Source organism: Cyrtonyx montezumae, unplaced genomic scaffold (genome assembly GCF_038088225.1).
Source record: "Cyrtonyx montezumae isolate F1298 unplaced genomic scaffold, pur_monq_1.0 scaffold_6, whole genome shotgun sequence".
NCBI classification, from domain to species: Eukaryota; Metazoa; Chordata; class Aves; order Galliformes; family Odontophoridae; genus Cyrtonyx; species Cyrtonyx montezumae.
In genome coordinates this window covers 16,008,342-16,033,138 of record NW_027072067.1, presented here as the reverse complement: position 1 = coordinate 16,033,138, position 24,797 = coordinate 16,008,342, and the positions used below count along the sequence as shown (strand labels likewise).

The following is a 24,797-nucleotide window of genomic DNA, read 5'->3' as shown; positions in this document are numbered from 1 at the left end:
ACTAACAGGAATCTGCATGTTTAAGCATATACTTCATATATTTTAATAGTTTTTTCTTTCTAAAAATAACATAGCACCTTCTGTAAACATAAAAAGCACTGTTTTGATTTCTAAACATTTTATATGTAATAATGCCTTTGCTTTGTAATGAATTCCATTCCTTCATTTTAATGTGCCCATAGTTAGAGGGTTCTGCTGAATCAGAGCTTACACAGCCACAGCTTTCTAAACTTCAGAGACCTATCACCAGAGGTAAACTGTCTGGGCAACAAGGCTTTTGCTCTGCAACTTCCTGTGCCTCATAGACAACACAAAAATGATGGATTCAGAGTGGCCAGCGTGCATCTTATCCACCCTCATTTGAGCTAGTCAGCTTTACTCTGGTATTTGAAAATATAGTAACAATAAAGCCAACTAGGACTTCTGGATGTTCTCCTTACTGCTAACTTAAAAGGCTTACCTCTTATCACAGGCTTACATTATCTTAAACTTTTCAGAACAGCATGCTGAGTTTTCCTTTCATTGCCTTCTGCTTTTGAAGGTTAGCTTGTGTTACATTTCCAAACTTCTCTGCGTTCAGAAACACAGTGTTGTCTTTTTTTTTTTTGAGAGGCAACTAAAACTTCAATTGAAATAGAAAATAGGACACATTGTGGGAGACAGTAACACTGACACTTAAGTTGAAACGCGCTCTGGTTCCCATTGTGAAACTCTGGGCTTTCCATCAAAACAAATGCAGAGGTGCCTCTGTCCTTAATGAGACCATTTACACTTACCGGGCAAAGCCTGTAAGATAACATCTCTGAGTCACACAAACTGTTGATTGCAATTTGCAGCACAGAGGTGTGAACAGACGTTTCTGTTTGCCTGCCGTGCTGTGTAGGACCAGCAGAGGCCTGCAGTGAAACTGCTAAAACCAGGGCAGCATGCTCCCCATCTTAACACCTTCTCCACTCGGATGATTCTGTCGCAATGCAGTTTGCCATGTTGTGTCTTTCACACATCACTCTTACGGATGTGTCACAGACACTGTCACACCTCATGCGCTTGGAAAAAGATGCCTGCCCTGTCATTTGAAGTTATATTCCACACATATGAAATAGCTCAAACTGCCATTTCTTTGTTGAGCCTAAGTTCAGAACCAACTTCTGCACAACTTAAAAAAAAAACAAAAAAACAGAAATTATAGCAAATACTGATGTTCTTAAACAAATAACCAAAGTAAAGTCATCAAACAGAAGTGAGAATCATCAACTCTCCCTGTTGCAACCAAAAATTAAAAAAAAAGACAAGTAGGAAAAGAACAAAAGGCCATGAAAGGGCTGTTCATGTGAATCTCCGGGACTTCTTCAGACTTCAAAACTTCAGAGAGTTATTAGGAAATTGAATAAGGATTATTTTTCTGAGATTAAGAGGTAACATTCTCCATTTCAATGCTTTAAGACATCCAGGTGCCAGCCACCTAGGTGCAAATTTCATATAAAAATACAACTACATTTAATATCTGTGGTTGGCCCCCAGATAGACAATGACACGATTTTCGTACACCTTCTTCATCGTTTTCTCAATTTGCTTCAAAAACACTTGTGGAATTCTCCCACATAAAGTGTGCACTGTATCCAGGAACTTAGACTGCAGAGGATAGTACAAAGACTGGAAGAGATTGTCTTCAAATGGAAACTAAAGAAAAAAAAAGAGAAAAACGGTTATTAGTTCTCAGTTCAGCTCTCCTGGTTAAGGACAAGAAGGGAAGGCTGCTGCAATGTTCTTCAAGAAGAAAGAATGAGGGAACTTCAGCACAAATTCACACATCCACGCACATGCAGATAACGTTTCACTACATTAGTTGGTGACAGTCTGTTACTTTGCACATGGATCAGGAAGCTTACAAGCTGAGCTCTTCCTTGAAGAGGAAACAGACCTGTGTCTGTATGCGAGCTGCTGAAATGCTTCCCTGCCTCCCATGTGATGGAGGAGGCTCCAGGCATTCAGAGAGTACAAGATTTTATTGGGCATTTGTGAACCAGAGATGCTGTGCCAGCAGAAAGAACTGTTCAATCACTTCTATCTCCAGTACTACAGAAAAGCAGTTTATCAGACCTGATTTCAGCTTTACCATAACATGAAGGATTGTTCAATCCCTCTCTGTACAGCAGGACAGACTTACAACACCTTCATCATCTGTGACTGATGGGTATACTCAGCTTGATCTGCTGTAATAGCAATCTGAGTGACTGCTAAAGCCATAACCCATACTGAAATAAAAGGACAGCCCCTATCAAAATCCAAGACTTACATCACGTATCACTTCATAGAGTGCCTTGAACGTAGGCTGCTTATCATCGTGGTAGACACCTCTATTTCCATGCAGGATAGAGACACCTTCTTCTTCTGCACCTTTACAGTTACTCCCATACATACAGTGGTCAGGCCGGTAGTTCCACTGACATGGAAACACATAGAGACACTCTACCAATGTCAGTCAGGGGCAAGGGGGAGGAAAAAAACAATAAAAAAGGCATGTTAAATGTGTTACAAGTTAAACCAAGTTTCTGAAGAAAAGCAGGGATTGATAGTCAGGAAAAAAAAAACCTTTTACAAAGGTCCAAAGCAGCAATTAGACATCGAAGCTTCCTCTCCTCTGAGGATGGCTACACCTCTCTCAGCACTGTGAGACTGGAACTAACCACAAAAGTAGGCAATGCAAAGGCCAGGTACACCACAAAGAATAGGTGCAAACACAACCCAACAGTTTGTTTTACAAAGTTAAAAATGACAGAACCAAATCTAGAGAGTATGTGCTGCATGGCACTGGTGAGAGGTTTCTGCCCTAGGAAGGAGTTTCGAGAGTTACACAACAATTTGTTATATGGACACAACGCAGAGCACAAGAGGCACTGTATCTTATCCATAGTCCTCCTGAGAGTTGTTATCTGGTAAATTCTAGGACCTAGGCTATTTTATAAAGGTGAGTCTAATTTCTCAAAGGACCTTGAAGTCTTGTTTCTCTACTGATCTTTCTTCTTTTTTTTTTTTTTGGCTTCCTCCATGCATGTATTTGCAATATCCTTACAACGAATCATGCCAGTGCCTGTGATCTTTTTGCCATAGAAATGGAGAACAATGAATCATTGCACTATGCTGGCAGTCTCTGTCAGAAGCACTGAAGACAGAATTCTCCACTTGGCCTTTCTTAGCTTCCCAGAAAGTCTGCAGCTGGTCCTGTGTGATTGCTGAGGAAGAAAACACAATTCTGATATATTTCTTCCCCTAAGGCCTCTCTAGCAGAAGACTGCTCCAGAGAGAGCAAATTGTAAGTGGTTTCCACTTAGTATGACCTATCACACATCCAGAATTGCTCCCCAGTGTTGCTGAAAGGACAAGAGCTGCAGTGCCCCAATCCAAACCCTGCTACAGTTAACAGGGACCTTTCAGTAAGCCTGAGCAGATGTTCCTGAGCACAACTGCTCAGCAGGTTACTATGAGGAGAGGATGTCATCCGGTGCTTATCAGCTTTTTCTATGTCATTTGAGTATTCTTGATCTTCTTCTCACCATGACTCTTTCACACATTTTTTGCTGTCTCAGCTGGGCTTGGACTCCAGCTGCTCAGCAATCCTTCAAATACATTAATCATCAGCCTTGGGAGACAGGAAGAAGGGTGCATCTTTTCAGGAGCCAGGTAACACAGATCCATGCAGTCCTAAGCCAGCACACTGCATCTATAAAAAGCCATCTGCAGCAGTCTCAGGTGATTCCTTCCCAGACCAGTTTTAACAATCCAGCAATTTAACTCCAAAGTCTGGTATGCTGTTTTAGTAGCATCCGGTTATTTGGTTTTCTTTTTTTACAAACTAACATTAGACAGCACAAGAAAACTATAAGTTACAAGGAGAAGGTACACAAGAGTTCCAACGTGTGGATTTCACAGAGAATGCTTATATTATTATTGTTGGTTTATCTCCCCTCTTCCACACTTAGATTAGCAGCTTGAGTTTGACTTCACAACTAATCTAATTTCATGTCTTCCTCTAGAAGACCCTAACATTTGTGGGGTTTTTTTTGGAAATTAATTTATAGTCTCATAAATAAGATTTCTTCCACTTCATTTTTCCCCAAGATTGAGGCTAACACGTGGCATACCAAGGACACTGATGTTTGGCATCAGCCTGCCATTATCAAATGCTAGTTTGCTTTGCTTTTGCTTTCCCTTATTTTGGCTGAATTTCAATTACCAACACTATGACTCCTTAGAGTAGAAGAAAAGGAGATGGAATAAAGGAAGATAAATCCAAACTGGTCCTGTTCCTAAGTTCACCTGCAGGTGTACTTGCACATTATCCTCATGCCAGAGTACACTATACATATCCGGAGTAACAAACAGCACTTTTTTGCACATAGTAAAGTCAATACATTTTCTTAGCACAGATAAACATCACTTCAAGAATCCTTACCTGGGTTGAAGTAAAAAATAATATTTAGTAAATCCTGGTCTCCCCACGTGATATAATTTTTGTACTTTTGATATAACGGATATAACATTTCCTCCCAAGTCAAACCAGTCGGTATCACGCTGTTCTGCAGGGAAGAAAAACAGAAACAATGAATTAATACTGTGATTGTTGACATGATATATGACTCAGAGCAGCACCCACGTATCTGTAGGTCTGCAAAGCCGTGTCAAGATACCTAGAAAAAAGAACTGCTAAGAAATTTTAACCTGTTAGGGCTGGAACAGTGAAGCTGATTGTGCTCTATTCGTCTAACTAAACAGGAAAAGAAAGTCTTCTGGGTCTAGCTCTGATATTAGCTCCTGCTATTCAGAACCCTCCTATACTGAGCAACACTAGGGAGAAAAAGTGGAAAATAAATTCAGGGATGAACTGAAAACTGAGGTAGAGAGGTGAGAAAAAATGCAAACTGAAAATTATTGTCCTTTCTTAGGGAATTCTGATATTGAGAGCAAGTTAGTTTAATTTCTTCAATCAAGCTGTTCCTGAGATGTTATAGGTAACCTCAGGCCTTGAATGAGGAATAAGATCGCTCTGGGGTACATACAAGTCACAGAAAACATGCTCAACAAAACAAGCAATTTAACAAGTCAAGCCTTCCATAAAAAAAAGAGGAGATGTCAGTTGAGGCAGTGAAAACATTCCCTTCTCATTGTTATAAACTCACAGAATCACTCCTTCTGCAGTAGAAAACAAAATTTTATTAACAGTAGATGCAAACGATTCCCAGTTTCTCTGGATATTACAGTGAGCTTCTCAGTTTTAAAACACAACAGTGATTGCACTGAAGGTCCCCAACACTATTCTTTAATGTACTTGTGAAGGAAGAGTGAAATGCTGAAGAAGCCAGTTTCACTACTGCAAGACTGCTTCAGCTGCAAGTCCTCAGCGCTCCAGCCTCATGAGGACACCCCTCTCGTTTTAATAATCACTTTCATTTAGGTACTAGAACTGTAATAAGCACTCTGTATTCTTCAGATTCTTCACAATACAAACTTCACTTATTTTTGTACTACACTTTAAAGATGTGGAAAACCCATAAATCGCTAGCTTCTGCAACAGCTGTATTTCTTCTCACCCTGAACTGAGTGCTGCGTATCCGTGTTAAATTCATTAGCATCACTCCAGAATTGACTCCAGTTGTCCCATAATACGGGTGACGTGCAAATCGACTATACCAGCCAATCTTTGGTATTTCATGTTCCGGGGCCATGGCAGCTAGCTGCGTGGAGTTGAATTCTTTCAGGATGTGCCAGATGTCATCAATGGGCCTCAGGAAGAGAACATCGGTGTCCACATAAAGGAGAGAATCCACATCCTTTAAAATAACCTTTTGGGTTTGAACAGTACGGAGAGGGAGAGATAAAAAAGAAACCAGACAGACAACGAAAAGGAAGATTACTGTCAAAAGGTACTTCTACATCAAAGTGCTCTTATCAAGTAAGTTTCTGTTTTATTGTCTGAAATGTGATTACAAACAGGAACAACAAACCTTCCTATTACAACCACGTGCTCCTACAAAGAAACTCATATTCAATATTAATACATATAAATGTTTTACATTAATAAGAAAACCTTTTTAATCACAAAAATGCACAAGTATCCTCCTGAGGAACAGAACATTTCCTGGTGAATAGAAATGTCCTATTAAAACTCATCAGATCAGATTCTGATCTCTGTTATCAGACTCCATATCAGGAATAAATGTAAAGTTAGTCAAATCACAGGGGTGTAAATGTAAATTAGATCCAGAATATTTCATCTACTCTTTTTAACAATGTTCCCCCTTGTGGCTATCCAAGTGCTTACATGCTCATTCCTTAATTTGAGCAGGGCAAATTATTATATATTGCTTCAGTAATTGAGAACACTCCCTGGCTGCCTGCACCAGCTATTTGAAAGGCACTAAATATCACTCGCTTGGGTTGACCATCAAGTTCAATTCAACTTTTGTTGCTCTTCGTTATTTGCTAATGAAAACTGCTGAGAAATTCCTGCTCTCATCTCCAAACCCCGTTTCTCACCCTCTTCGCTAGAAAGGTAAATCCAATGGGTTTGGACTTACACCAGGTGTTGGATTGGAACCATCAGATACTTGTCTGATTGTGGTGACACTAATGACAACCTCTCCTGTCTACGCAGATAACACTACCAAAGAAACTGAATTTTACATGAATTGAAACGTACCGTGACAAAGGTTATTTGTGGAAGACTGAGAGAACAATAAGATTTTGATCAAATGAACAAAATACTTTCTAAAACGTGGTCAGCAGACATCCATTAAGACGCCAGATCTGTGAGTACGGACCTGGGTGAGACTGTTCACCTGATGGAACGCTTTGCAATTGAACTGACATTCAATTCAACTTAAATTCCTGACATAACTGTACGTTCCTCCTACATAGCAGGAAGGGCAAGAGAAGGCAAATGGCCATACATCTGGCTAACGAGGATCTCCATCTAAACAAGCACTCTACTGTACAGGAGGTTGTAACAATGCACTGTCATTAATTCTTTTTTGACATAACGCTGTATGTGAAGGTACCAATCAATGAGTGACTCTAGTAGTTCAAGTAACACTCTAAAGAGCTGAAGTCCAATACTTAAAAAAAAAATTACTTTAAGTCAGCAGAGGACAGCTAGTTGAAAAGAAGAAAAGGATTTTTAGCTTAAGGATATTCTTGATACTGCATATTATTATGTAGCACCAACGAGACCTAATTCAGAGGGATCTACTGTATTAAGTCCTACAAAATGAAAGTATTAAAAAAGGAAAAATCCCCCCAGATTTAGTCCAAGACACGAGATAACACTCAAATATACAAAGAGCACGATAAGAAGCTATTAGATTTTGCCTGGGGATCTGCAGTGAACTGGAGAGCAAATCAGGATATATTTTTTTTAAATAGTGCCCTGGTAGAGAGACTCATTTAGGCACCTCCTAGCAGAGGATTAAGGGGAGAGCTCAATGTGCACGTGGAAACACCTCTGAAACCTAAGTGTCACTGTGAGTGCTGCCTCTTCCAGCAGAAAAACTTTTTTTTTTTCATTAACTGCAAACACATGCGTGAAACTAACTCTGTGATCGTTTTCCTACATATCAATGGAATTCCAATTTCATTGGAATTTCAATGGAGTTACAATGGGGATAAAAGTTTGTTTAAATAACTCTGGTGTTCCCATTGTCCCATAGCTTTCAGGGAGCTCTACTTTCAAACACGGTGTTCCAAACCTAGATACAGTTTTCAAACCATATTTTATGCTTTCCACTGACCTCAAAACAATATTTAACCTTTAATGATTCAAAAGCAAATGAGAGAAGGTTGTGCATTTCTGACTGCTGATTTTCAGATGTCAGAAACAGCCGAGCTACATAAAGCAGGTAGAGGTACCATCCTTCGCTCCCTGGGCTCTGCCCCAGTCAGGGCAACTGACTGCAGGTTAAGGCAGGTGCATGTCTGACCTGCAGCAGAAGCATCACAGGACTGCCTGGTACCCTGAGCTTGGCTGCTGGCGCAAACCACGCAGACATACCTGACAGGCTGTGATGTTAAAATGAACGGTCAGCTGCACTTGTCTCCTTCCTGGCTCTGTGGGCACATACTGCTTAAAAGAAGTGTGATTATTTTTTTTTCTCAGCTATAGGGAGCATTCTTAGTAAACACATCAAAATGTTCCACACAGAATTCACTATATTTAGCCTGACACTTCACTTAAATACTCAATTATCTGTAATTTCATTTCACAACTTCTGTCTCTGTAGATTCTCCCGTGTTAGCAAGACTGGCAAGTAATAACGTGCTACTGTGTAAACACATATTGGAATACTGGGAAGTTGTGTTACACAATGGTTTGCAACTGCTGGTGTGCCAACGTAGCAGAGCTTTATCCAAAATTAGGGATGAATCAGTGAGCCACAATTAAGTTTGTATCTTGATGCTAAAGTAGTACTGCAAATTTGAGTTACTAAATAAAGCTGTAATTACCAATTAACTCAAGTTACAACAGAATTTTGTCTAGATAAAGCCCTTGCATCTAGTGTTGCTCCACTGACTTACTGGGTAGGTCTCGAGGAGACCATCATTCTCAAGGAGCACACAGGGATAATGTTAATCTACCTTCAATAACCTGTAGTGTCTTGAGGAAGGTCCTAAGCTCTGATAACTATTATAAATAATATCTGTGTTAAAATCCACATCTTCCTTGTTCTGCCTTTGAAGCCCACACTGATGATTTTATTGAAACAGATTACAGCAAGGTATTTAGTTTTGAGTTTCCATGGAGTCTACCTGTGAGAGCACTCAAAGGCTACTGCGTATCTGTAGCAAAAATAAGATCAGATGTCACAGAATGCCTCTACAAAAATGCAGGCTGCCAAATGATCATCCCAAATATCTGAGTAACCCAAGCAGATACAACAAATTGCAAATACATTCATTAACCTGTTCCCCAGGAAAACCACTTAATTACTACAAGCTGTAGGATCGCATCCCATAGCTCTAGTTCCATCAGCCAGTGAAAACTCTGAAAGATTCTCACACAGTTTTCCTTTAACACATTCCTCATCCCCTCCTGCCCACTTTCACATGCCTGCTGGTGCTGCTGAAGAGATTCTTTGGCAGGAAAGGCACTTGTGAATCAAAGGCTCACATTCCACTCAGGCTTAGCATTATCAGGAACAAGACAATTTGCACGACTGAGGGCTAAACAGCTGATAAACTCAGCTACTGCTCTCCTGGGATCCTCCCTAAATCCAGTCATATTTTCCACTGCTGTGGCAGAAAATGCTTAGCACAGGAAAGGAAGAGAAATATATGTAAGTCAAATGAGTCCTCTACACAACAACACTAAATACATTCTGCTCCCACCATGTGCAGACTGGACTTTTACAGCACTGTCTTATTCAAAGGAGACATTAGAACCTGGTTATCAAGTAAGAATAAAAATAATGGTGGCTGAAATTACCCAGACTGAAGCTGTGAATTTGAGTAGCAGAAATCCAACTGGACACTTGCTACCCAGCTATCATGACAACTTGTTTTCCTCATTATATCCACATCAACTTGGCGTCAGCCACAGCTATTCTCAGACAGCTATGTGTACTGAAAGCCATAAACCTCAGCCTGACAACATGCAGCATCTTGCAATTGCCCCAAGAGAAACAAGCACTCACAGTTTGGGCTGCCTCACAGTTTTCCTAAGAAAACATGCAATGGTCTAATATTCCTTGCAAGAAGTTACTGGGGAACTCTTGTCTTTGGAACCAAAAAAAGCTCGGCCCAGCTTAAAGGAATCAGTGTGAAAGCATAACTTCTATCATCAGAAAGCTGATAACAAAACCATTTCTGTGACAAGTGTCTCTACCAAAAAGACAAAAACACTGCAGATCTAGAAAAAGCAGAGAATTGTGTTTACCTAGTGAAAACAGCCCCATCTGAGTAAACCCTTACAACCAGTCTGTATAGAACTAACACTGAAGGATTATTTTCCAGGTGACATAAATATTCACTCAGGGAACAGAGGATCCCAGTTGAAGACAAGAGTTACTTCCAGCCCATCTGGCCTTTGTGCATTTGAAAGCCTAGCCCTAAATGGCAGATAAACAGAACTGCTGACAGCACATATTTTCTCACATATGTATTCATAGTCTAAAGTATGTGGACGTGCAGCTGTCTCCTGACTGTTTCCATCTGAGAAAGTAAAGATTTCTTCGTCTCCCTATTTCTCAGAAGACACCAATGCACAAATCTGGACCATGTGAGCAGCATGTCACTATTGGAGTCACCCCAATCACCCAGCAATGCACAAGATATTTTGATGCATGTTCTCGATTCCACAGAAATTACTTTATGCCTAAGTTCTTTCAATTTTGCATATTTCAGCGCATGCAAAACTGTTACCAACATGTTACCTCTCTCCAGCAGCCTTAAATATTTTCCAAATTTACAGCTCTGTAAGTACACAAATTGTCCATGAACCTGAGTATCCCATAACACGAGGCACGTGCATGAAATCCGACCTTGTGTATGCTGGAATTATTACCTTAAGGGCACATCTTACACTCTCTGCTTACACAAGAGATTACTGAAAGCATCATTCTGAGGGCTAACATATGGAAAGGGAGATAGTGGATAAAGAGAATATGTTGACTGCACACTGAAAAGAATGTTATTTATGGAAAGCACGCAGCATCTACCCTGCAAGAGCTCTCACACTGAGTCTCAAGTGGAAGTTCCACTGAGAGCCTGGACAGAGACAAATAAGAAACATACTCTTCCCTAGCAGAAAAAAAAAATAAGGCTGGATTTCTGGTTTGTTTTTTTAAGCAGCAGAAGTACAGATCAAAATATCTTTAAGCAGATGTTTCAGCCTGAAAATTGTTTTCATATTACACCAGCAAAGCTTCCTTTCTGTGAAAATAATCTTTCTTTTTCTTATTTCTCCTTCTTTTTTCCCCTTCTGAAGCAACCTACTCAGAAAGCCAGGTGCCTTACCGGAAGAAAAAGGCGCTGGGCAGCACATGGTTTGAATAACTTTTTCCATTCCTGAGCGTTTCCCACTGAGAAGGTTATTGGGTAAATGTTGTATTCAAACTTCTTTGTATATGAGGAGGGCCATTCCTGTAACTGAAAGACATTAATGGAAGAATTAGACAGTACATATTATATAGGGTGTTGTTTTTGTTGTCTAATATGCACGTATAGGGAATTTAGAAACCACTTCCAGTAATAAAATACTCAGTTGTTACTCGTTGATGTCACTGTTGTGCTCTGGGATCTACAGCTTACAACTAACCCATGTATTTATTTACCAAACGACAAAGAAACTCACTTTCTTGTTGAATTCAGGCTTAAGGGAATCCTCGGAAAAAATGTGAAAGCAGAGCCTCCTGTTGCTAAAGAGAACTGCTGATTTCAGCATGATGAGCGTCTCTTCCAGCCGGTCCCCACACGCCACAACTGCCAGATGCATGCATTGTGGAGATGAAGGCTCTTTAGAACGTTTTTGTTCTCCAGGCTTCCTGAAAATTCATAAAAAGACACGTAAAAATACACTGAGGTAAACATGAAGAGATTTCTGAACCAAGAACGTTTTTTTTCTTCCTTGCCATAATGTAGAGGATCAGGAGGGTTTATTCCTTGATCAGACAACCACAGAAAATGCAAGCAGGATGCTGATTTCTGTCAATGGTACAAATCCAGAGTGTTAAAGTTACATTGCAAATAAATAAACTATTTTCAGAATTTTCCTACATTTCTGGTCTTGCATAATCCACTGCACTACATCCACACATGAAACCAATTCAAAAACACAGTAAGCTGCAGTCTGGTTTGCGAAGTGCTTTTCTTGCTAGCTTTGAGGATATGCAGCCAGAACGGCCAGTCTCCAAACACAGTGCAGGCTACAGAATTACAGCCACTAATTTCATTACCAGGATCACTACTTCTGGCTAGATTGGAATAAGACAACTAGTCCTTACTTAAAAAAAAAAAATCACCCATCCATCCATATGTAAATTACTCTAAAAGTTAATTAATTTTGCTTTTAAAAATGCAGGCCTTAATCCTGGCCTGAAGGTACTGGCACTGTTTCAAAGGACTGCTCTGTGTTTTACAGGGAGGAATCCCTGAGATTTTGCTAAAACACAGATTTTTTTACTTTATTTATTTATTTATTTTTAACAAACAAACATATTCATTTGTCCCAGATGAATCAGACTGCGTTCCACGAGCAGTCTAAGGCAGAACTGTAGGGTTTTCCACTTAGCCCCCATGTGTAGGCTTTAATAAAGTTTCATCTGGCCTGAGCCTGCTCAAACACGGCACACTCAGGCTAGCTGCTACTCAGAAATATCAGAGCTCTTTCTGGGGACTTGGAGATGTTTAGAAAATATGGCCTTTTGGTTTTATGCCCACCCCCTGCAGTAGTACAGAGGTGAAAATCACATCCTGCAAGAAAAATACTACTATATTGTATTCACATTCCAACAGATAGCATTTATGCCCCTTTAGATGGATTAGGGGTGATAAAGTAAGGAAATCACAAGCACCATAATCATTACAGTAAAGTTTGAAGGCTAATCATAGATCAATAGCAGCTCAGCAAAGAGAGGATATCAATCCCTGTCTCGGCACGATAATATTATTAATCAGTAAAGTTAACAATATTAACCAAAAGTTCTGAACAAAAATTATAGTTAGTGAAGCTGTCATTATCTTTTTTCTAGGCATTGAAGTGCTACTCAGTGTAACAGCAGCCTCCGCTACGTTGGAGAAACCAGTGTGTGTGTTAAGGAATATAAGCCAATGGTGCTTTACTTGCTATACAAAGCAATATGTTTCATTAATGGTCTGAAGTCTTGGGCTTTAGTCTTAATTAAACTTCAATTTTATCAGTGTATAAATAATAGAATACCACATCTACATGAAGTGGTATTTACTCTCCAACCTATTAGTGTAAAAACCATTGAATTATTGAAGTGAATAATTAGCTGCTCACACAGACCCTGCTTCGCCCCACCCCCCATCTCTTTAATGTTTCCTCTTAATTGAGTCTCTAAATCAAGCCATATGCAGGATGAGAACTGCTTTAATAGGGCCTGTGGCAGTACAGTTCACTGGGAGAGGGACTGAACTCGGAGCTTTAACTTTTCAAACCCTCACACCAACTCGCTAAGCTGGGGTTTCTTTGCAAATTTTAGCCACAGTGAACTCCCCTTCTGCAGCTATTTTGTACTGACAAAACCAGTATGCTCATACTGCACTTCCAAAGGACAGACCCAGCAGAAGAAATCCACTGACAGCAGCAGACAGTCCCACAAGCCAAGGGAGGCATGGAGGAACAAGGGAAACCCCTTCTGCCAACACAGGCACCTTCCTGACCCCAGAAGGGGGGAGAGAGATGGGCTCTAGAGTAATTACAAGTCACAAGAACCTGGTGTCAGTGTGAATAAAAAGATGAAAGCAGCAAGGAGGTACAGGAGAATGCTGGGAGATAACAGCACAAGAGTTTTTGTATTTTGTTCTTAAAAACAAACCTTAGGAAACCAAGAGGACTGTAAGAACAAAGGTGGGCTGGAAAGGAAGGTAGAAGGGTGCCATAGCAAGAAGCATTTACAAAAATGTCACCTTAGTCTTTACAAAATCATTATTATCTGGAAGCCTGGAAAAAAAAGTCAGACCTCAGGGAAGGCAAATAAGCAGATCTTTGTCACCTTGCTCTCCATCTTCTGATTCCCCACATAAATGTATTTTATTGATATATTAGAAATCTAACTACTATAACATTGCGTCAAACTCTTCTGTATCACCCATCTGTTCAGTGAGAATTATTTCCTGTTCTCCTTTTCCTCCTGCTCCCCCATTACATTATCATATGGCTTTAAAATTAAACACTTGCCTAAGATTAAGCATTGAAGAAAGCATAACAAAATAATTGCAGAATAGATCCCCGTGAAACAGCTGAAGCCAGACTCAGTGAGACACAATGCTATAGCAAAGGCCTTCCCACAAAACAGACCAACTCCCATCCAGTTACCCAACAGCATTTTATTTACTGCATACAACTTTTTCCTGACAGGCATGGTTATTGACATCACAGAAGCCTGAGTGCTCAAGCACAACAGCACACATTTCTAGGCCTTAAAGTTTAGATTACATGCAATTTTCTTATTAGTCACAGCCAAAGTGTCTCAAACATAATTAACCCAAAACCTGTCTAAATCAATCCAGATCCATTCAAAATAATGCATTCCCATCTCATTACGGAGCCTGCTAATCTATTCAAGCCTTCAAATTTATTCCAGAGAGAAAGATAATGCATGCAGATTCTTACAAAACGCAATATAGTTGTTAGCTTTTGAAACCTTCTTCTTATTATGATCTCATTTGCTCCCGCAGCGTAAACAAGGTTAGATTTAGGCAGTGTATCAAAACTGGTGATTCACCGAGCAGGCTCCTTCCCGGAGTCAGCGCTGAGTCAATGCCCCAACAGTGGCTCTGCTATATGAAACACATTCTCTCGCACACTTTAAAATATAAACTAGAAAGTGTCAGAAAGCTTTTAAAATAAGAGATCTCACTTCAGTGCTGTTGCATAAAATTCACTGAAAGGCATTGACAACCAAAAAAAAAAAAAAAGCTGCTGAAGCTTCAACCTCCTCCTACTGCTTCGACTGAGGGGGAAAACACTCCAAACCAGAATGAATGTTTCCATCTTCTTTTATAGAGAATGTTCTTTGTTAGCGAAGTATGAGGAATGTGGGCCACCAACATGTCATTATGGCCTATCAAACTCAAGCCAAACTTGCACACAGGCAGCAGGGAGAAAAAATACCTTGACCGGTTGCCACGTAAGATATGTTTTGCTTTGGAAGCATGTTTAGTTTCCTGGAAGAAAGCGTGGTCACATCTGCCGTTCAAATGTAAAAGGACTCGCTTGCTTTATGATACCTCACACACACTGATCCGGCACATACGTGTACCTCTTCATATGAGGAAAATCCCATTGAAGCCACAAGACTTGCCACTTCCAAAAGGAATCAGTAAAACCACCATCAAAAAGTAGCTCTCCAAGCTAACCAGAATGTAATGCTTGCCTTCAGATATGCCCAAGTTGTCTAACAACCAAGGCAGGGCACATTCCCCAATGGTTGCCAGGCACCAGCCAGCTGGTAATGCACAGCTAGTAAAGCCTTTATCACGTATGACTACTTAGATTAGAAGAAATATGCATGCCTTAAGAATTGAACGTGAATATCTTCTCTTGTTCCCATGCAACTACAGAAAGAAATACTAGAGAAGCACAGTGAAGCTACAGCTCACCAAGCCTGCAGCACGACCTCGGAAACGCAGAGCACACCCCATTCTTTCTGAGTTCAGAGAAAAACCTGCATTCTTCTGGCAAAACTACACTAATTAACTTGGGAAAAAGGAACTGAACAGCTTTCCACATTCACACAGACATGACTTTGCTAAAGTTACCTGAATTGCTCATGCAGTCCACAAACACACCACCTGCAGGCCACAAGATCTTCCATCATCACACGTCTCATCCTGGAGGACTCAAATCACATACCACATCCTCACATTGATTTAAAAAATCTCCCTTGGCTCGTAAGGAGTAATTAAAATAATCATTACATTATAGGAACGAACAGGGAGCACTGACCTCAATTCAGTATATCCCATTTGATGTGCTTTACTGTAAGCATCTGCACGAGGAAATCCCGCTGAAGGAATGGGAATGCTCACTGCTGAAGTGAACACCAAGTTAAAGCACTGTGTGTTTCCTCTGTTCCAAATTCAAGCCTCTGAGAACAGCCTTAGTGCATTTGGGACAGACTCGTTAAGACAAGTAGATCCCATTGCCTGACACCACCCCCGTGCTGCTGCACCCTACCAGCATGGCACCTGCTAGCAGATAGCTTCTTACCCCAAGAAGGAAGGCATCTCACCCAACCACTTCACATCATTCACCAAAAATACTACATTAACTAACTACATTTCATGATGGTATTATCCAACAAAATGCAGATGTTTTTTCAGGAAGCATGAGAATTGGGCACTTAAAAGTGGACTTCTCAACAGTACAGGACCGTACACTGCCAACAAACACGAGGGGAAAAAAAAAGACCAACCAGAAGTGGAAGCAAAGGCAAGGCTGAAACCTGTCATTTCACTCTATTATCGTTCTGCATTGCAGAACTACAACAAAAAGTCCACAGCTTTTGGAAGAAGTACTTGCAAAGTCACTAGATAACAGATAACGTCAACTTTAGGAACACGAAGATGCTCAGTGAAATGGAGCAGTTGTTTACACTCTGCTGCAGTTTCATACTTTCTGGGCTCCCTCTGTCAGAGCTCTTGATTTCCATGATAATTGCAGAGATATGCCTCAAAGAAAAATGACTTCAGGAGGTACAGTTGCTAGTGGAAATAATCCTGCTTTAATACACACATTTGAATTCTGTCCATGATGCATTCCCAGCCGCAGTAAACATCTCCTGCATTCAGCAGGGCAACAATGCTTGCACGAAACCAACTGCTTCAGTAAGTTAAGGCACAAGAGCTCAAGAAACAGGAGTGGCCTTTCATTCAGACCATCTCTGTGAAATCATGAATCAAAGACACAAAGGCATACCAAGTTAATTAGATATGAGGTCACACGGACCATAATATAGTTGGAATGCAACAGAGAAAGCAGTCCTCCACCCGCTGAAGGCACACTGCCCATATCGTTTTCTGAAGTAATCAGAATACTTTTTTTTTCTTATAAAAAAAAAAAGCAAAAGACAATCTATCCGTAAGGTCCTAAAAAGAGGAATAGACTACATCACAATTTCAAACTCTTTTCTGCTGCAGTTATGCACTCAAAACAAAACACGAACAGCTTCAAACGTTCCGGAGCCGAGCAGTTTGGAGCAGCGGTAAAGCAGCCAGGCAGCTCCCACGTCCCCGCAGCGTTCCATCAGAGCGGGTCTCGCTCCCCGCGCTGACAGCAGCTCCGGAGCCAGCGGGCTCCACATCCCGCACGCCAGCCTTCGGAACAAGGCCAGAGCTCCGGGAAAAGCCGGAGGATCGCTGCCACGCGCAGGAGCTCAGAGGCAAAGCCTCCGCTTTCGCGGCAGCTTCGGCGCACGCAAACCCGCACGCTCCAAGCGGAGCACCCCGGGGCGGCTTCCACCGCCGGGCAGCTCGGGCGCTCACCCGGGCTGAAGGAAGGGGTGCCCGGAGGGGAGCGAGCTCCCGGGGCAGGGCAGCCCGGGCACGGCGAGCAGCGCTCCCCCCGGGCGCGATGTGCGCGCCGTTACCTGGCAGCGGCGAGTCCGCCCCCGGGCGCGCTCCTCCGCGGAGGGCTCCGGCTGAGCCTCGGCTGCCGGCGGCCGAGGGGCGCGGCGGGGCGGGCGGGCGCGGAGGGCGGCGGGCGGGGGGGCGCGGCGGCGCTGCCGGCCAGCAGGTAGAGCAGCAGCAGGCTGCCCAGCGCCAGCAGCGCGGCCGCCACCTTGCAGGACAGCCGCATGGCGAGAGCTCAGCGCGCCCGCCCGCCCCTCCGCGCGCCCGCCGCCGCCATCGCCCGCGGTCCGGAGCGGGGACGTGGCCGCCGAGCCCCGGCCGGCGCCCGGCAGCGGGGGCGGGGCGCGCCCTACCGTACTCTCTGGAGTAGCCGCCCCCGGGCGGAGTTATCGGCAGCGGCGCGGGCGCTTTGTGGCGGAGCGCGGTGCCGGGGAATTGGCGGCAGTTACCGGTAGGAGGAGGCCGGGCTTCGCGCCGCGTTGCTGCAAGGTAGCTCCGGTTTCCAAGTACGCAAAGCTCGCTCCGCTCGCGTAGGAGTTCAGTGCGGACGGAATGGTGATGGGGGAGGGAGAGGAGAGAGGGGAAACGGGCTCTGCGTGGTGCGCTCGTGCCCAGGAGCCCTTCCCGCACCTCGTCCCACCTGCTGCAAGCTGCACTGTAACGGGGCCGGCTGCGCAGCGTGCATAGCAGCGAAGGAATACGAACATCGAGGAGCTCAAGTAATGTTTGAGGTTGTTTTTTTTTTTTTTTTGCTTTTTCAGTTGATGTCATAACGAAAGCAAACAATGCCGTCACCCGTTAGGACACCCGGGATCCCCCACGGCCACGCGCGGCGAAGCGGGGCAGAGCCGTTCGCTCCTGCGCATGCGCGCCGCCCGCCTCGGCTCCGCGCAGGCGCAGTGAGTGCTACTGCGCGGCTGTGGCGGGGCGGCGTGGGCTCGGCTCGGCCCGCCGGTCCCGGTCCTGGTGTTTGTCTGGCGGTATCTGGTGGATCGGTTACCGGATCCCTCGCGTGTCCCGGAAGCGCAGCCCTCGTGGGGGGCGACCCGAGTGCCGTAGGAGGTGCAGCGGTGCGCGGTCAGTGGTTTTGCTGCTGTTTCCCATTGTTTTAGGTGCTGGTTTGTGGCCAGCTCGCTGTGAGGCTTGAAGCTGAGCTTACAGCAGTGTCTGTTGTAGGAGTGAACGGCTGTAGTTAATTCCCTGTGCTCCAGATGTTTCTGTTTGTTTGCATAAAGTTGCTTTCTAGCAGCGCACCTTCAGATGACCAACGGCAACGCGTTTTGTTCCTGCTGTCATCGTGAGCGTTACTTTGTGACGGTTCAGTTATGTGAGAGTCTGAAACAACCTGAAAGAGCCTTCAGGAGTCGCTTCCTACCGCCATAAAGCGAGGCTGCTCTCAGCTTTTCTTCTTCCCCTCTTATAGGGCCGTTCTGCTGGTGCTGTTTCTGCCACATTCATCATGATAACCCCGGATTTTGAGCTCAGCCAGGATCCGGATTTTCTTACCATAATCATCAGAGTACCTCATGCACGACTGTCAGAGCTTGACTTGTTTTTCGAAGGGGAAGATTTCAAGTTTTATGCAAAGCCTTACTTTCTCAGGCAAGTAGCAAAAGCATTTAAAAATACTTCTGACTTCATAAAATAAGTGTTGGTAGAAAATGAACTTAAGTTTGGTTCCTTCTGAACATTTCTTGTCTTTAGCTCTTGCACTGTAGGCTGCACGCAGCCCATTTTCTGCAAGGAATTGTTTTTATGGATCTGGTATATTTGTTTCCAGGTGATAAGTCACCTTAAAAAGAGCTTAAGTAACTTTTTTCTAATTTCTTTTTAGTTTTACATTAGGAGTAAACTGACAACTGAGTTCTGTGGATGCACTTAAGTTGCAGAGTGTATCTTTTCCCCATTGAGAGTACAATATATTTTGTGAGGAAAGGATTTTGATGCACCCCTGATAAAACCACGCTGTGCGGGTGCTAGGGAGTGACGTTCCAGGCTTTGTCTTTTAGCAAGTTCCTTGCTGTGCTATAGGAAGGGAACAATCAGCAGTCTCAGAATGGAAATGCTGAGAGAACCTTTGACATGTAGGAGCTGATGAGCCATTAACCCTTCTTATTTTCTGTATCTTGTTTTGTTGCATATGCTTCTCCTGTATAGATATATTTATCAGTAGACCACAAAGAATGGAAGGCTCTGACTTGGCTGTCTCATGTCTTGTCACTGTGGATTAGTTTAGGATTTTTGAATTACAGAGTCCTCCAAATGCTGGAGTCAGTGCCAAGGATGTTGTGTCTGTGCTGGCTGTGACCTTGTCATTGACTTAGAGCCACAGAGGGATCTTCCAACAGAAATCTCCTGGTTAAGTTGTTTCTACAGCTTTTATAATGTGCCTTGCGTTTGTATGGGCTGAGATGTTAAGTTGCAGGATTAGTCTCATTGAATGCCTGGCATCTTTTTTTTTTTCCACACAGATTGACACTTCCTGGAAGAGTTGTGGAAAATGGGAGAGAAAAAGCATCTTATGATACAGACAAAGGTATCATTTCATATTTTTAATGTATTTGCCATAGAGAATGCTAACTCTTCACTAATTTAAGTTTTCTTGCAGTGGAAATGTACAGAACTTCAGCGAAGTGTACGATCCTGTAAATAAGTGTAACTTCTCCTGTGTTGCATGGTATTAAAAAAACAAACTTGCTGAGGATTTGTTGCATGTAGGCTGTCATTAAGCTCAAATGACATGTCTGCAATTGTCCTAATAATGAAAAAAATGTGTAAGTCCCCTTCAAGCTGTGTTGGAGGCAGATGTGCTGTTGTTCAAATACGTAGATTGTTCAAAGTCTTGTAAATCTGCAAAGAAGAAGAGTAGTACTAAGCAGAAATGAGTTAATCCTGAGCAATTCTCTTGGCTAAGTCTTGAGAGAATGCTTAATCCACACTTAAAGGTGGAAGGTGTTTCTGGAATAAAGTAAGGACCTTTTGGAATAAGTGTGTTCGTAAGCAAAAGGGCTTACAAAGCCTTCATTTCATACTTGAAACTATAATCAGAATGTCGAGTAGCTGCCTGTGATCATCTCTTGATGACAGTTTGTTGGAGGATTCAGAATAAACTGAAGTTTGTTTTCTGTTGGTGTGTAGGAGCCCACAGTTTAAATACTCCCTTTTGTGCTTTAACATCTTTGATTTCTGTGTAATTTGTTATGGAAGTTTACAAACATGCACAGAGTTTGGTGCATAATAAAATGTCACTGCATGTATCCTAATTTCTATGAGCCTTTTTCAATAGAGAAAAAAATGAACATTTTTGTTTGTCTTAATTATTTTAATGTGATAACTATATTCTGTCTTTACTGTAAGGGACTTTTACAATTCAGTTACCCAAGGAGAGTCCCGGGCAGTATTTTGAAGGACTGGACATGCTGACATCTCTTTTAGCACCGAAGAAATCAAGAACAGCAAAACATTTAGTGGAGGAGATAGGTATGACAAAAAACTTGTTTATGTTATCAATATGAGTACAAAATGAAATAGTTATGGAAATAGATCTACACTGTAATATGTGTAATAAAAAGAAGCATATTTCTGTTGTTGTCTAGTCCAAGGAATGAGCAGAGTTTGAATGAATCTGGAGTTACTGTGGGTTATTGAAAGGAACATCTTGTAGGAGTTGTTCTGTCTATAGGCTTAGTTATGATTTTTTCAAAATGTATTTAGTATTTGCTAATCCTCTGCAGATCTTTGTACCCCTCTAGTGGCTGTATGATAAGCACACATGTGAACCTTGTGCAAGATAGCACAACTAGTCTTTGGCTTTAAGGGCAGAAGCTAATTAAAACCACACATTCTAGTGGAAGTCTTGCTTAACTTAAGTATTTTACAGAAGATGTGGCTATCCGTGTTTAATTTTGTGAATATCTGTCTTAAATTATGGGTAACTTCATTATGTTCTTCTCATGGTGCTCTTAGAAAAAATCCTGATACTGTTGAAATCAGTGGAACAATTGTTTTAAATTTCAAGCATGTATACTCAAAGCTTCAGTTTTCCTGGTCTCTGTTCTTGAAATGTTTTTAATCTACAGCAGGACCTGTGGCTCATTGATGTATGCATCTGCTCTCTGAATCACCTGAGTAACCAGTGATTTTGTTTTTGTAGTTCACTGAACTCATTTGTGATAGAGGCAGTTTAGTCCAGTGTGAACATGGAGGCGTGTGCCACCCTTTGGTGTTAGGATGGGATTGGAAAGTGGGGCTTGTGTGTTAAAGCAAGTGATATTATTTGCGTGTTACAGGTGATAAGAGTTAAATGAGATGGCTGCCCTTTGGAAAGGGGGGCAGCAAAGCTCCAACTATTCTGAACATCTGCAGTTGGGAATTTGTGTGTTTCACCAACAGAGGAAACAAATGGTTGGCTTACTGCCTTCTTGCCTTTGAATAAAGTCTGTTGTGGCTGATTTTCATTCAGCCTGGTCTACTGCGTGAGGAAATTCTCAAGATATGCTCAGTCAACTAGATGAGATAAAGATGGATTTGGAGTTGTGTAGTTCATGTGTGTGTACCTCTTCTTCCCTTCTGTTTTCTGTAAGTTATAGCTAGCCTGGTGTTGCAAAAGTTTTCTTAAAAGATGGAAACAAGAATATGCTATTTTTTTTTATCAGTGTTTGCCTTTCCTTAAGTCATATATATTCCCTACATAATAGTTTTCTTTCTCGGATCATGCAATGTACCCAGGCGTCCCTGCTGAGTTGGAGGAGGAGGAGGAAGAAGAATTTGACTGGGAAATAGAGCAGACCCTGTATAAGGAAGTTGCTGAGAGCCCCCTACCCCTTCAGTGTTGCTATGGGTTTGGGAATTTGCGCTCAGGGGTATTCCAGCGGCTGCAGGTATGTGCATTCTTTTTTTTTCCTCTCATGAATGTGCCAAGTACCTTTCTCGTTGGGTGGGCTTCCTGGTTCAATCAGTCTCAGGAGGAGATTGTTGGGTAACATCAGTTCTACTCCATTGCCCAATTCTCAGTATATTTCTTCAGTGCATTAGTTGGTAGAACAGGAGCTTTAAAATGTCTTTACTTTGCTCCTGTATGTTCAGCAGTTCATTTTATTTGTAAACAGACAAAAGCTCATCTACAACCAGTAGAATGCTAGGTAGGATAATGATTTTCATGCATACACAGCTTTTATTAAAGTAGTGGATTATATTTCTTTAATTGTCTACTTAAGTTCTTTCACTACGCAATTAAAGTAAAATAAAGCCTTTTAAAACAAATCATATAACTTCATAAATCATTACTGCATGAATTGTAGTGGTTTCAGATCTTGGGGCAGAGCGATTGCTATTTATGGAGAAAGTATTTGTATTCTGTTAGGATATATATGCTGGCTTATTACCATGACATTTCTGAACCAGTACATTTCTCATCAGCATTGATGTACCTCTACTTACTGATGTTTCAGAGGGCACTGCAGTTGCCTGTTGATTAATGTATGGCCACTTCAGAGTGGAGAACTAATCTCAAGAGTCAAAAGAGCAGTATTTGATTTTTATCTCGTAGTGGTTGTGTGTTTTTGCTGAACAATACAGTTTTCATAATAATGTGAAATAACCTGGCTACTTTATGGTAAATTGTTGATGGTTTGGCCCGGTTCCATGATAAAACCATGACATAAATAGACCTTAATAGAATTTGTAATATTTGAAGGTGCCTTAGAATTTTTGATAATTGCAACTCCTTGAAATGTTGATGTTTTATTTGTACAACGGAGCCTGAATTTCAAAGATTTGAAAGGAAAATCAAACAGCATCCTTCCTAAACTTTTACTAAAGAAATCTTGCACACTTATCTGGGGATTTATCACTTTACCTTTGTTGTACTTAGGATGAACTTGGTGATGTTATAGATGTTAAGGATCCAGACCAAACTCCAACAGATGAACGTAAGATGAAGCGCCTAGAAGCTGAAGCTGCCAAGTTTGATCCTGATCATTACCTGTGAGTACTGATTTATTTCACCTGGTGAAGTGGAATTACTTCAGTTGAAATGTATACGCTTTCTCTATGGATGCTTGGGTTTAAAATCACTTTTGGAAATGATACCTTCACTTTTTGTCTGCCTCTGTCTCCTCAGACTGGGCCATGTGGGATAGTCACAAATGTGATGCGGGCACAAGGCATTTATTCTTATTTTGTGGTTACTCTACTGCTTAACTAAGCTTGGAAGTCAGTTGGTACACAGGCAGGTCTGCTGTGGACTGTTGACTTCATGGAGAATCTACATTGGCTAATATTTTGTTTTGTTTGTTTCGTAAGACACCTAAGGAGGAGGCATAAAAATTATTAGTGTGAAAGTAAAGCAAACTGTGGTCAGTGTTCAGTCATTTGGGCACCTTTTGTATCATGATCGAGGAAGTGTTAAGAAATGTACTGTGTTTACTTCTCAAATCCCAGTATTTATACTATTGTTTGACTTGAAGAGAAAGCAAGAGTGATAAGAGGAGGCTTAGAACTTGAATCCTTCAATATAAATCCTCACATCCTTGTCATATTGAGATTTAACTACCACTGCTTTGTGCTGGGATGCATTTCCTTTTCCACCTGGCAGAGGCATGCATCTGTTTACTTAGAAGTCAGTCCTTATCCCTGCGTTTATCTTTGCTCTTTAGCTACACACCATTTCTCTCCAAAGTAGGCTTGCTTTGAAAGTGAGTGAACTTACCACTAAAGTCAAGTTTGCTGCTGGTGTGGCACTCTGTGAGTAGTCTTCTCTTTGGAGTGTTTTCTTTCAGATAAATCCAAAACAGGTGAGGTTGTTTGCCTTCATATCATACTGCAAATTCAGTAATTTTCTAGGTTTCTGATTGGCCTAGGAAAGGTAGAGAAGTAAGGAGGGGATATTATAAGATGATTTAAAGAACAGATGGTGATCAGTTTGTTCTTACTTTTTGGAGTTGTATTTTTAAGTTTTGGAAAACACCCTGGAGCCAAGTTAGGTGTGTGTACACTGAAATATACCAACATACATTATTTATTTCAATTCATATTCTATTACTTTTTTCTTTTCTCAGAGCTGACTTTTTTGAAGATGAAGCTATTCAGCAAGTTTTGAAGTACAAACCATGGTGGGTTGATGCTCATAAAAAAATGATGGCCTCGCAGGGAGAAAGTAGTCAGAAACATGACAGTCATACATGTGGTGAGAACTATATATATACGTATGTGTCACTGAATAATAATTGCTAGGGAGCCTTGTTATATTCGAGATTATCATTTTTCAAGAAAAAAAAACCAGTATGACTTTACTCTGCAATCTTCAGCCTAGAAGGCAAATGTTCTGTTACTATCTTGCTGCTTTTTGAGGGACATTTATATACTCTGAAGTATTTAGTTTGTGTGGTGTAGTATGTGAACTCTTTGGTGTCTGTAATAAATTTTGGAGTGAACTGTTGTTAAAGGCCTTTTTAGAATTTCATCTATGGCAGAAGATGCCTTTTAAGAGTATT

The 24,797-nt window shown here is 41.7% G+C and overlaps 2 protein-coding genes across 2 annotated transcripts in view; one reads left to right on the top strand and one right to left on the bottom strand.

Annotated features, from left to right (window-relative positions):
* Positions 1-320: 320 nt before the first annotated feature.
* Positions 321-17,530, bottom strand: GXYLT2 (glucoside xylosyltransferase 2). Its single transcript, XM_065749673.1, has 7 exons — positions 17,322-17,530; positions 11,342-11,531; positions 11,005-11,136; positions 5,589-5,840; positions 4,454-4,577; positions 2,297-2,469; positions 321-1,680 (listed from the first exon to the last, which is right to left on the bottom strand). The coding sequence occupies exons 1-7, from the start codon at positions 17,528-17,530 to the stop codon at positions 1,498-1,500; spliced, it is 1,263 nt and encodes a 420-aa protein (XP_065605745.1). The 3' UTR covers positions 321-1,497.
* Positions 17,531-18,755: 1,225 nt separating this feature from the next.
* Positions 18,756-24,797, top strand: part of SHQ1 (SHQ1, H/ACA ribonucleoprotein assembly factor) — a 36,111-nt gene continuing 30,069 nt past the window's right edge. The window contains exons 1-6 of the mRNA XM_065749888.1: positions 18,756-18,906; positions 19,776-19,840; positions 20,662-20,784; positions 22,033-22,184; positions 23,177-23,289; positions 24,363-24,490. Coding sequence (XP_065605960.1) covers positions 18,764-18,906; positions 19,776-19,840; positions 20,662-20,784; positions 22,033-22,184; positions 23,177-23,289; positions 24,363-24,490 — 724 coding nt within the window. The 5' untranslated portion in view covers positions 18,756-18,763. The remainder of the gene's footprint in view (positions 18,907-19,775; positions 19,841-20,661; positions 20,785-22,032; positions 22,185-23,176; positions 23,290-24,362; positions 24,491-24,797) is intronic.

What these genes read in the sequence shown, in the direction of transcription:
- GXYLT2 (XM_065749673.1), bottom strand. Translation starts at nt 17,530, where the DNA reads ATGCGGCTGTCCTGCAAGGTGGCGGCCGCGCTGCTGGCGCTGGGCAGC. An exon ending in AGCCTGAATTCAACAAGAAA is followed by an intron (nt 11,137 to 11,341) that starts GTGAGTTTCTTT and finishes AATGTCTTTCAG; the next exon opens with TTACAGGAATGGCCCTCCTC. An exon ending in TCTATGAAGTGATACGTGAT is followed by an intron (nt 1,681 to 2,296) that starts GTAAGTCTTGGA and finishes TTTTTTCTTTAG; the next exon opens with TTTCCATTTGAAGACAATCT.